The 13,287-nt window shown below is 48.3% G+C and overlaps 1 protein-coding gene across 3 annotated transcripts in view; it reads right to left on the bottom strand.

Moving 5' to 3' along the window:
- Positions 1–884: 884 nt before the first annotated feature.
- The window catches only part of ADARB2 (adenosine deaminase RNA specific B2 (inactive)), a 468,569-nt gene continuing 456,166 nt past the window's right edge, over positions 885–13,287 (bottom strand). For 2 of the 3 annotated variants that reach the window (XM_066232435.1, XM_066232436.1), the window contains 2 exons: positions 7,390–7,568; positions 2,013–5,642 (listed from right to left, as the gene is read on the bottom strand). In XM_066232435.1, the coding sequence (XP_066088532.1) occupies positions 5,466–5,642; positions 7,390–7,568 (356 nt within the window). In that variant the 3' untranslated portion in view covers positions 2,013–5,465. Of the gene's footprint in view, positions 1,816–2,012; positions 5,643–7,389; positions 7,569–13,287 lie in introns of those variants that run through there. The other variant, XR_010725610.1, reaches the window with a different exon arrangement.

Genomic DNA, 13,287 nt, shown 5'->3' with positions numbered 1-13,287 from the left:
CCTGAGTGATTTGTTTTGTCTCCCACAAGTAACAGAAGCTGAGTCAGGGCTTGGAGACAAGTCCTTCATTCCCAGCCGTGATATTTTCAGTAGTTTATTTACAGTATGTCTATAAGGGTAACATCTGAGCTAGAGCCCACCATCCAGCCAGAAGTCACTAACAGAGAAAATTATTATGAAAAGAAAAAGGTTTTAGAGCAGAATGTGCCCTTTCCTTGGACTGGGTGGATTCTTCATGGCTTCTAAGCCTACATGTTGTATTCTCTAAAGAACCCTTCAATTCTGCTTGATGAACAAAGCCCAATACCCCAGGAAAGCTCAATTTTACTTGATATTTTTATTCACTTAACAGAAACATTCACTTATCAGATACCACTGAAGTGCAATTTACAGAATTTAGAAGCAAATTAATATATGTAAATTCATAATTTTAAGATTTTAGATTTTTTTTTACAAATATTACAAATGTACATCCATTGGTTCAATATTGCCATTCAATCATGCTTTTTATGTACAAACTTTCACTTAAGAATACTGTCCATTAAGTTCATTTTGCTTAAAAAATGCTGAAAATTAGCAGAAAGTTAACTGGGCACTGCTGGGAAAGTGTTTTTTCTCTTTTTCACTGATGCATACTCTGCAGAGTGATAGAAATCTAGTGCTCGTGTGAAAAGAGGCCCTAGAAAGAGGCCCTAGAATCCACCTCTCTTATCTTCATCTTAGAGGATATTGGCTCCTTCAGACTTTGTCTTTGAAATGCTGAGTTAGGAAGTAAGGTATTTTTTTCCCTCCAGGGTTTGATACTGTCTAGTTTCTTGCAGGAGTGGTATTGTCTGGTCTAAATTTCTAGTGATGTGGCCCTCAGTGTCCCTTTTGGTGGAAGGTCAGAGTGAGTGGACATGTTCCAGGAGTCCAGAAAAGGACTCTGGTAAATCTCTCTGGGCAGGAAGTCACACTGGGTTCCTGTCTAATCCTGAGTGTGTCCACCTGATTCATGGAGCAGCGGAGCGGAACTCAGGGCAGACATACACCCAAGACTCGAGTCTTAGGGAGTCACAGATTTAGTATAGGGAAGAACAGGCAATGAACAAGGGGATAGGAATGGGAGGGAGAGGAAATTATGAGAGAGAAAACCAGAGATGCAGTAGTAGCGGGAGAAAAAGCAGGCAATGGTGGGGATGTCCCATTTCTCTCTGTTTTCCCAGAACCGTGAGGCACCATATTTGTTTTTTCAAGGCCATCGCCCTACAGCCTGCATCTCTAGCCTCTTTGTGCCTACCTCCTCATACCCCATTCTTTATCTGATTCAGAATTTGTGGGAGAAGTTTTACAGGAGCCAACAGTATCCCAGCGTCCCCAGAAACAGCCGCGTTCTGGGTTGCAAACGTCAGGACCACGGACAGCGGCAAGGGCACCCTAGTTCTGCATGTTGTTAGTCCCACCCATCCCCCTCTCCCATGTCATCCCACAGATCCCATCACTTTGCCTGAAGAAGCATAAAGCGCCAACAAGACCTCAGAGGAGTCTTCTTCCAGCAAAATGCTGCCTGATGGTGTTACAGCCTTTCCTGAAGCACAGCTTCTAATTTTTCACTCCATCGATGAACTCCACAAAAACTCAGAGCTGGGAACGTGGAGAATGCGAACCCTCTTGATCCTGGATGAGATGATGGGCTCTGTAAACTCCGCTCAGGAAGGCCGTGGAGAAACCAGCTCAACCACATCAGGTTTGCTGAGTTAAACGAGACTTCTGCCAGGTGATCATAGCAGTCAGCGATAGGGCACAGAAAGACTGTTCCTAGTTCCCCTTTGGTCTCTACAAGAAAGTGACGTTCATTGTATTTTGGGCCAGTTGGACAGATGATTTTATTAGAATGGCTTCTTAAAAAATGGGTGTAGAACTTTCCCTAAATTAAAAATGTCTAAATTTAAATGTCTTTAAAAAAATTTTAAAACAAGATATATCGACATATTTTAACATTTATAATCTAAAAATAGAATTTTATCAAAATACTCTAACTCTTCTATTCTGGGCATTGGTACCATGTATTTACTCTGTATGGCTCTCCAGACATGGCAAACACTAAACCAAAGGGGGAAAAGTAAAACATTTAACTTTATTGATAAGAAGACCTTCCTATGAAAAGAAAATTATGTGGGAAAAAGGAACTGTGTTTGCTTGAAAATGAACACAACTGAATGTTACTTGAGGAACAAGACTCATCACAAATCTGGTGGTGGCAAGAAAGATAGATACAGTCTCAGAAAGAACCACAGGAATAAAACGAAGCCATATAGCTACAGACCCACAGATCCTTTCCTCGGCAGAAACAAAAGCAAGAAATCCTAGATCCAATAACATGCCGTCACACATTGTTGTGAACACTGCTGGGGCTGGACAGGCAGAGCCACGTGACCGTGTGACCTTCTCCCTAGTCGCGTCCTGTGAAAGGCTTGCGGGTGGTCAGACACTGACTTCCTGGCTGAGGCCCAGGCAGGAAAGCCTCCCTGGCTTAGCTCCCCAACGGGAAAGCAGCGCATGCTCTGGAGGCAGATAAGGATGGCGTTGATTTTATTTGGAGTTTAGTATTAGGGCTAAAGAGATATAAACACAGAACAAGGGGAGGTTGAGAACAAAGGACTTGGAGCCGTTAGGTGGTACAGGATGGTGATTCTGAGGCAGATTCAGATGGCCACATTTTCAGGGTGACTAAAAGTTACACACCACCCCCTCCTGTTTTTCCTTCCTTATGGAAACCTCAAGTAGTCAGGTGGATGTGGACTCCTCTCAAGACTCTAATTTATTAGATTTTCTATTTAAAAATGTAGGGTATACTTGGCCTAACTCCGTGTTGGAATGTCCTTTTGGACTTTGAAGCAGAGAACAAAGTCCTCAGGCCTCCCCTACTAAACCTTCTGTCTCTGGGCTGCTGACTTGAGCCTCCAGCCACACCAGATGCCTTTTGTGTAGAACCCTGAGCCTGGCTCTCAGCTGGGCCAGCTTTCTAGTCGGCTCCACTCTCCTCCTTGGCTGCCCGTTCTGTGCCCACAGCCTACTAGTGTCTCTTGCTCCCTCTTCCCCCCATTTCCCGCTCACCCGACAGGTGCTTCTACGTCAGACGGCCAGGCTCTGGACAGACTTCCTGTTACATTGGAAACTTCTTTCACTGTAAATCTTCTCTGCAGAGCCTACTCTCTCCTTCCAAAGAGTCCCTGCTGACCTATCAGGTTAATCTGTACGTTGGTGCTAATGGGTATAGCGGTGTTAATGTGTGGTTTTCTCCAGAAGTAGATGTTTATATTTCAGCCAAGTGTGGGTTGTTTCCAGAGAGCCAGTGCCTTAGACAAAAGGATTTGTGACCGGAGAGATGCAGTTCAGAAGTTGTGGGTATATTCATTGTGGGGTAGGAGAGTGCCATCCAGGTTCTGGGAATCAGACTGTACAGGTGGCCCACAGTGCCCGTTTGAAGGTCGGTCCATCCTACATTTCTCCTGTGATGGTCAGGGCTGCCTCTGCCAGTGCTTGCTTCTCACGGTGGAGGGAGCAGTATTTGGAGCAGCTGATGTGAAGTGCCTGCACACTTTTCAAGGCAGCATCCTGGAATGCTAGCAAGCTCAGGTTCAGATCACAGACTCCAGCCAGGGATGTCCATGACTGCGGCTTCAGAGATGGACTCCAGATATTGGCGGTTGAGAGTCTAAGTCATAAATCAGCTCTCAAGGTTTTTGGTTCTCTAAGCCCCATCCTAATGACACATCGATTATCAGAAAGTAACATAAACTGGCCGTTTTATCATGGCTTTTGTACTGAATTAAGATTTTATTTTAATTTTTATAAAAGACTAATGTGAATCATATTTGCAAAACATTTTCATATTTTTTGAAACTTTATCTTGAAGAAGTTCTCTACTACAATGCCATTTTCCTTTCTAAAAGAACTTGAGAAATAAATTTGACTTTATATGAAATCCTGGGAAAAGCTCCTATTTTCATACTAATGTCTCTACTTATTATCTTGTAACAAATATCTACAATTCAGCTTGTTTCATGTTTGCCCCATCAGTATATCTGTAATTTGTACTTGAATATGTACAACCTGATGTTATGCTCGTGTTTCCTGGGTTAAGTGGGAGCCCGTGTTCTCAGGATGTACCCCGAGATGGTCAGCTGGGATTCTAACTGGGACTCCTGATACCAGAGCTGGCTACTACTAAGCTTTGCAACTTAGCTTACGACTAAGCTTAACTTAGACCTGTTAACTAGCATGAAGGATGTTAGAAATGGGTTCTCAAGTGATCAAAGTAAAAGTTCAAGGTGCGTGGACTGACCACAGGTATGTTAGAGCGGCACCTCAGTTTGCATGAACAAGAGTACAGTTTCACCTCTTAGTCTTGGGAGGGTGCTCTGGGCCAAATCCCAAGTGGTCCTGTGTCCAGCTGTGTGCAGGAGTCCGTCGTCTGTGCCTGCTCTGACGGGGACAGGATCCTGCCGCCCGCACTTGTACAGCTGCTTTAAGTGAATTTTTTTCTGTTATGCAAGATGCTGATGGGGAACCTAAAGGAACAGAGAATTGGTGGCTGCTCAAGCCCAGAGACAAGGTTGTTTTGGATGTTTTTTTGTGCTTGCTTTCTAAGAACTATTTAGTTCCTAAGTTAGAATTTGGTCTAAGATGAGGTTTCCTCATTACCCGGGAGGAGGTTGTGAGGTGGTAGCTACACTTGTATAGCTCAGACTTCATTATCTGCTGGAGCCGCTGAGCTGTGATGGACAAAACGGGCAGGGGACAGCCAGTGACACTCAGTTACCGGGAAGTGTAGGCAGCGTTTTGTCTCGTCTAGTGCCTCTGCTGTGCAGCAGGGGTCTCATTTCTCTGGTCCTGTTTTAGGGGTTCTTTAAGATCGTGCGTTCCAAATGCCTTTCAAAAGGAGACGGAGTAGAATTCTAAATGAGTAATGAAAATGAGAGGGTGTTCTTACTGGTTTCTTTGGGGAGGAGCCCATGGCTTTTCTCTTCACTTGTGGCTTATCTTGAAGTATCTGGAACCTTGTGCTAGTGAGAACCAAGTGCAACGCTCGAGAGGCATGTGGGGGGAGGGAGTCAGAGAGAATGTTGCCTGAGGTTTATTTCTAACTGGCAGTGCCTTGGTACCACCTTCAAAGCTGCAACTCAGGCCCTCCAGCCTGCATAGATGCGTTCCCTCGGCCACACCAAGCAGAGGGAACCGCTGCTCTGGTGCCTGTAGGTGTGGTGGGTGTGTGCAGTTCCAGCCACCTGGGCGGAGCCATCTGAGAAGCAGCACGGTCCTAGTTCAAATCTAGCTGCTCATCTGAACATTGCACACTCATGTATTTCTGGAACACCAAAGGAAAGTGAATTCACAGACCCGATCAGCACAGTCTTGTTGCTCCTCATACCTGCCCAGCCTTCTCAGGCATCTCACTCAGTCCAAGAGCCTGGGGCAGTGACTCATAGAGTGAGTAGGAACTGGTCTTGCTCAGGTGGCTTCCGCACCCAGGAGCCCAGGCCGGCCTTTTGAAACGCTTTAAACAGCTGCTGCTTAACTGACTGGTAGGTGCGCGCCCCCAGCTTGGCCTCACAGTACATGGACGGCGCGTCTCCGTGGCTCGGTATCCGTGTGCTCAGCTGTGGGACGGAAGTGAGAAAGGACAAGTGAGTCAGAGGCAGAGGCAGAGAGCCCTCCCACTGAAATGAACAGAACAGCCACACGAGCATTAAAAGCAAACATTAACTCCTGTTCCCACCTCCTGTTTTCCCTCTAAAACTGAAAAGCAATGTGACAAAGAGACATGGTATACTTGAAATTTGCCAAGAAGGTCAGTCTTAGATTAAGTTTTCTCACCACACACATTCACACACACACACAAACTCACAAATGGTAACTGTGGAGGTGATAGGTGTGTTAGCTCCATTGTGGTGGTCATTCTACATATCTCTGCAACAAAATATCCCTAAATTGACCTATTGATCAAGTAAAATATTATGTAAAGTTCCAAAAAAAGAATAAACTGTGTTAGTTACTATCAGGCAATTCTGTAATACCATAAAAAACCCACTTATTAGGGAACCGCTTCACCAGAAGTATGAATGATTAAGGAATAAAATAAACATGTAACTTTCCTGCTATCAAAATAACAAGCACTATGTGTGTTTTTTCTTTTTGGAGGAGGATTAGGAGCTTAGACTGGGGTGGAGCTGGTGGTACCAGGGAGGACCGTGGGAACTAAAGCGGCCCAGTGGGGACAGGGCCCGGGAGGGTTGGGGCTTTATTCCAGCCGGCAGGAGGACAATGAAACCAGGATGTTTCCTCTGTCCTGAACTGTGATAGGTGGACAGCCAGCTGCACAGCCAACGTGGGCCGGGACCACGCAGAGCCTGACTGCCCCTCACAGAGGGGCCGGTGCAGCAGGGAGTCTTGTAAGAGGTCGGAAGGCTCCCGTTTGCACTGCAGGGCTGCCAGCGAGTAAAGACCAGACGCCCCCTCTTCGCCAGCATCACTGTGAACCTGTGCAGAAGAAGAGGCCCTTTGTACAGTGAGAAAAGCTGATGGTGTGCTCCGACTTCCCAGAGTCTCAACAGGGACCCACCAATGTGTAGAAGGGAAGCGTGTAAAATGCCCAGAGCGGGCTGGAAAGGGGTCGAGGCTGCACGGTCAGAGCAGACCAGGTTCCGGCATGGCCTGCACCGGCCCAGGTCACTCTCAGGCTGAGGGCTGAGATGTGCAGTTTTCAGTGTCCTCTGAGCGGACACTGTTTATTTTAAGCATCAGCAGGTCTGTCTTGTTCTTTCTACTGGCTGATAAGTCAACCACAATACTTGTTTTCTCTGGATAAGAAAGTGGGAGAACCAGCATAGTAGTTTTAATTTATTTGTTTTTCTGTTTCCTTTTTTTGTTGTTGTTACAATCTGTTCTGCTATGAAAATACATTAAGGACCCAGAAATGTCATTATTACCCAATTTTTAAGGAAAAAGTTGGCTCAGAATTGGTGTAGTAGAAACACATAGCCTTGTCTGATGCTTACTACTTGCATAATTTGGGAATAGCACCTACCTTTCTGTGTGTCAGTGTGTTTTATGTCTAAACTGGGAACAAATTCAACTTGAAAAGCTTTCTGTGGTCTTGCCTCTGGTGCCCTGTGCTGGCCACACCAAGGGTCACAAATAAACCCCTTTCCACCTGACTTCTAGGGACACTGGTCTGGCCCAGGCTTGATGAAAATCTGAGGGGACTTGGGGGAAAGAAAGAAGACCAGGAACTACGTAACCCTTGGCTGTGGCCCCGGTGGCGTTCTCTGGGCCGCTGGCCTGTGTGCAGGTTGGAGCCCCAGGCCAGCGACGTCCAGCTTCCCTGACGAGGAGTGTGTCACCCACCTTTCCGTACAGCCGCGCCCACCGAGCAGAGAGCGTGTGCTTGCAGAGCCGGGAGGAGCCCCCGCAGCTCCGCTTCCCGGTGGTGGCGTCCAGGACCTCCACGTCCGAGTTGCCCATGACCCAGTTCACGCTGAAGTGGGAAGACTTTCCAGGCTGGCGAGCCTCGGCGCTGCTCACACCTGTGAGGAGACAAGTGGAAGCTTCCAGCATCCACACTCTGGGCCCGGCGGCCTCCGCCCAGCCGGCAGTGGGAGGCGCCTGGCTCTGCACAGGATGGCACAGTCGTGTGTCTCTGTTCTCACCTGTAACCCTGAACCCTTGGTCAGGTCATCGTTTCCCCTCAGGATGACTCTGGGGGAGGTCTTGCAGTGATGGTCAGTGCTGGAACTCATTTTTCACTGTTTAATTTTCAGAGGTTGTTAATGTAAGGCAGTCTAGTAATAAAGAAGCTCTGTCCATTCTCCCCTTCCTGTGATGACTTATTGATAGACTAATGGATAGTGGAGCCAGGCAGACACTGCCTGAGCATGTGTGTTCATTGGGTACCTGCTGCACGCCCACTCTGCTCGGTGCCAGATGGGCCCTGAGGTTCCAAACTGGGTCAATGGGATAAAGAAGCTAATGAAGGCAAGATGCCCTAAGAGTGCAGCCCAGTTGATTCAGTAGCATGTGCAAATGAAAACGTGGGGCCCCATGTTCGATGGCTAGTGAGAATTTCAGGATGACAAGAGAGCGCAAAGCCAAATGAGGTCCTTCTAAGTGTGGTCCCTGTGCGACTGCATGGGTCCCATGCCCTGAGACTGGTCCTGTCCAGAAAGGCTCCAGAATCAGCAGGAAATCCTTCTTTCAGAGTTCCTCCCTTGGTCAGATTGTACACTGATTTCTAATTGGGATGACACAGTCCTTATAGTTGCCACACTTGGCAGTTTCTAACCTCAGCTGAGCTCTGTCCCATCCACTCCCAGAATGGCACTAAGGAGCCATTCTTTTCCTTAGTGTGCTCCTCATGCCCATCAGAGACCCTGGTGGTGAGATGCCTGGACCAACGTGAGCCCTGGTCAGCCTTCACTGCAATGCCCTGAAGACTCTACAACATGCTCTATTCTGGGGTCACTGGGCCCTCTCAGCTGTCCTCTCCCCGATGGGCCACGTGTCCTCTGGGTGCCTAAGGGACGGAGCTGGCAGCTTTGCACATTGTGCTTAAGTTACCCCGTGACAGCTCAGGGATCACAGCAGAGTTGCCATGGTGGTGGAGAAGCCATGGTCTTGGGAAGCAAGGTCTGGGGCCCCCTGGGAAGCCTGCAGCAGGCACCCTGTCAGGAAGAGACCCTTGGGTCCAGGGACAGCCAGCACATGTGCAGTCTCTGTGCAGCTCTGAACAAAGCTATGGACCTCAAGGCCCTCCTGCCATCCCCACAGTCCAGGGGCTTGGCAGATCAACACCCACCCTCTGCACATGCACCATTGGGGTTTACAGTCTGTTCCTTGCACAGCCTGACTCCAGACCAAAATCACCCGGTGACCTTCTCCTGGTCATAGATGGGCAGTGCTGGGCATCCAGGCTAACGTCATCCATGTCAGCTTCTTCCTTTTCCTTGAAGCGATTCCCTGTGGCAGCTACCCATGCCAAGAACTGGGGAGGGGAACAATCTGGCATGTTGGCAACGCAGGCTGTCCTACTGGGCAGGAGGAGGCAGCGGCTCAGGTTGGGTGACCAGCTACAGAGAGAGGTCACTGTTCCAGAGCTGCACGAACGCAGCCAGCCACAGCCACCTGCAGACCTGCAGTGCTCCCTACCTCCCCCCCTCCTCCAGAGCTGCACGAATGCAGCCAGCCACAGCCACCTGCAGACCTGCAGTGCCTCCCTACTTCCCTCCCCCTTCTCCAGAGCTGCACGAATGCAGCCAGCCACAGCCACCTGCAGACCTGCAGTGCCTCCCTACTTCCCTCCCCTCCTCCAGAGCTGCACTAACACAGCCAGCCACAGCCACCTGCAGACCTGCAGTGCCTCCCTACCTCCCCCCCTCCTCCAGAGCTGCACGAATGCAGCCAGCAACAGCCACCTGCAGACCTGCAGTGCCTCCCTACTTCCCTCCCCCTTCTCCAGAGCTGCACGAATGCAGCCAGCCACAGCCACCTGCAGACCTGCAGTGCCTCCCTACTTCCCTCCTCCAGAGCTGCACTAACGCAGCCAGCCACAGCCACCTGCAGACCTGCAGTGCCTCCCTACTTCCCTCCCCCTTCTCCAGAGCTGCACGAATGCAGCCAGCCACAGCCACCTGCAGACCTGCAGTGCCTCCCTACCTCCCTCCCCTACCCAGAGCTGCACGAATGCAGCCGCCACAGCCACCTGCAGACCTGCAGTGCCTCCCCTCCCTCCCCCTCCTCCAGAGCTGCACTAACGCAGCCAGCCACAGCCACCTGCAGACCTGCAGTGCCTCCCTCCCTCCCTCCCCTCCTCCAGAGCTGCACTAACGCAGCCAGCCACAGCCACCTGCAGACCTGCAGTGCCTCCCTACCTCCCTCCCCTCCTCCAGAGCTGCACGAATGCAGCCAGCCACAGCCACCTGCAGACCTGCAGTGCCTCCCTACTTCCCTCCCTCCTCCAGAGCTGCACGAATGCAGCCAGCCACAGCCACCTGCAGACCTGCAGTGCCTCCCTACCTCCCTCCCCTCCTCCAGAGCTGCACGAATGCAGCCAGCCACAGCCACCTGCAGACCTGCAGTGCCTCCCTACTTCCCTCCTCCAGAGCTGCACGAATGCAGCCAGCCACAGCCACCTGCAGGCCTGCAGTGCCTCCCTACCTCCCTCCCCCTTCTCCAGAGCTGCACGAATGCAGCCGGCCACAGCCACCTGCAGACCTGCAGTGCCTCCCTACCTCCCTCCCCTCCTCCCGCTCCTGCCTTCCACCTTCCCCATCCCCTGACCTGGCCTTCCCCCCTCCCTCTGGTCTCTAGAGAAGTCTCCATGACCAGAGTGGGGAAATATGGGGCTGTAGGGACCCAGAAACTTGATTCCAGTCCTGACGTTGCTCCTAATTTTCCCTGAGCCTTCACCATTCTTTTCCTTAGTGTGCCCTTGGACAGTGAGGACTTCTTGTTGAAGGTCAAACAAACCACACAAGAGAGCCTGTAACATTGTCCAGTGCTGTGGTTGTTGTTTTCATTTGAAGGGATAAAGGTCAACTTTAATTTGTTTAATGATTTCTTAATTGTAGATCAAAAATGTTCTCAGTTAGACTAATTTTGTTGTAGTTGGGAAGACCTGCTCCCCTAAACGGGCTCAGAGAGTGGAGTGATGGACCCACAAGTACGGGCCAGAGTTCCTTTCACATAAAGCACGTTTTGTTTCATTTTCTATTCTTCACTGGATTCCACTGTTAGAGCCGTTGTTGTCTGTCTTACTTACACTTTGAGTTTCTAGTTTATGGATTTTCTCTCCTCTTTGTCTTCTCCTTGCAAGGAAAAAGTCCCTAAGCAACCTGGCAGAACGGCAGTCCTCCCTCCTCCTTTCCTTCCCTCCTCCTTCCCCTCCTCAACCTCATATAGAGAGCATCCTGAATGTTTACTAAATATTCATGCCAGTGGTATACTTTTTGATGTCACTGTCATTAGTGACCATCATTGACTACACCCATGGAGACGGGACCAACTCGGTTGTGCCAGACTTAGCTGACTCTACATGCAAATTTGCCAATATACTAGGAAACATAATTATCTCAGATGCTGGCGTCTGTCTACACCATACATTCTCTTCCCAGGGAAACCCAAGTGGCTCGGCCCTGTGCAGCCAGGAGGCAGTCTCGCCATCACAGTGACAGCAAGAGAGCTCTGTGTCACCCAAACACTCACTGGCGGCCACCAGCCTGTCTCTCTCCCCCAGAGGAATGAAGCTGACCTCTCTCTTTCTTGATCTCTTTCCCTTCCTCTCTGGCTTTTTTCTCTTTGACGCTATCTCTCTCCCATCTCCCTTAGTCTCTCTCTTATAAGACACTTGTGATGGCATGTAGGACCCACTGACAGAACTCAGGATAATCTCATTTCAAAATCCTTAATTTCATCGCATTTGCAAAGACCCTTTTTCCAAGTAAGGTAATTTACAGATTCCAGGGATTGGGATTTGGCATTTTGGGTGACCTTTATTCAGCCTATTACCAGCACTAATTTTGAGTTTTGGAACTGGCCTATGAACCACGTGAGAAAACTCCCAGGGGAAGGAAGAACCTGGCCCTTTGGTTCCACTTCTGGCAGGAGAACTGGATTTAGAGGGGAGAGGATCGCAGCTGCTCTCAGCCACATCTAGTCTCCCTCTTCTCTGAGCCTGGGACTGGTGGGAAGTTCAGTGAAGCTGGCTCAGGGCTGACAGGCTGGCGAGACTGGTGGGAATGTGGAGGTCCTCCAGGCATGTGAGGTTGGCCTCAGGACTTTGCTTTGGAAACTTGGTGAGAAAGCCCAAGAAAGAGTGAGAGGATAGAGGTGTCCTGAAAGGTGGTGTAGCCTGGTGAAGAAGAGGCTACTAGTCTTTCCTGTAGTGATTTCTAAACAGTTTCTCTACAAGAGCAATGGCTTTGTGGAAACCATGCTGATAAGACCTGTGGAACCTGATCTAGACTCAGTGATGTACTGCCCTCTGTTCATTTGTACATATACACACGAGTTTTCCATTCTACGTGACCATTACAAAGAAGAATTTCATTTTAAAGTATATCTGTATGAGAACAAACAGGTCTCCATTAGCCTTCAACACAAATATTCTGCCAGGTGGACTAATTCATGAAGACAATTTTAATTTTTATTTAAGTGCACGTGACTCTGTTAATAGGACGGGTTCTCAAAAGATTGTGTTCAGATATCACTTCTGTGACTTACTAGCAGTATGGCCTTTGAAAAGTTAATTAACCTACTAACTAATATGATTACCACCATAACCACCATGACTTTACTTATTTCTACTGTCACATGACCTCTGCTGCTCCCCCCATTATTTAAGAGCAAGGAGTGTGAGTCCACAATTCAACCATGGAAATGAGTCTTATCATCACTCATGTAGCTACTATTAAAAGATGCCTTACTTTGAGAAAATCCTATATACCTTTTTTAAAAAAGCAGTGTGTAAGAGAGACATTACTGAATTTCTTTAAATAGCTAGTGGGCTGACTATATTTCAAATGTAATTCAGTTTCCCCAAATTAAATTTACACAAGACATTCAGGGATATAATTTTTACATGAAGTGAGGCAAGTCTGTATTACAGGGTAGCCCACTGTTTAATTTGTGAAACGAGTGAACTAGCTTCCAGGCATGCACAGAATCACAAGGTGCAGGATAGAAGGGACCACTTAGTTTTATATACTGCTCACAAAAATTAGGGGATATTTCAAAATGAATATGAAGTGATAAAATATCCCCAAATTTTTGTGAGCAGTGTGACTAGACACCTGTGGGATCTCATGGGGACACACACATGCATAAATGCACACACATGCCTACATACATCCACACACATCACACACATGTACACAAATATCACAACACACATCACACACATGTATGCACACATATACACAAGCACACACACATATACCCTTCCACCCTCACTCTACACATACCCACTTCTTCTCTTTTATTTTGATTTTATTTATTTATTTTAGAGAAAGGAGACAGAGAGAGAGAACACGGGGGAGGAGCAGGAAGCATCAACTCCCATATGTGCCTTGACTAGGCAAGCCCCGGGTCTTGAACTGGTGACCTCAGCATTCCAGGTCGACGCTTTACCCACTGCGCCACCACAGGTCAGGTACATACCCACTTCTGATGAAAGCTAATTGCACTTCAATGTGGATTTATGGATTAATGTAACTAACCACTATATTAATGTTATTTTATTTGTTTTCATTA

This window comes from Saccopteryx bilineata, chromosome 5 (genome assembly GCF_036850765.1).
Source record: "Saccopteryx bilineata isolate mSacBil1 chromosome 5, mSacBil1_pri_phased_curated, whole genome shotgun sequence".
In the NCBI taxonomy this organism is placed as follows: Eukaryota; Metazoa; Chordata; class Mammalia; order Chiroptera; family Emballonuridae; genus Saccopteryx; species Saccopteryx bilineata.
This window is presented reverse-complemented; position numbering and strand designations above follow the sequence as displayed.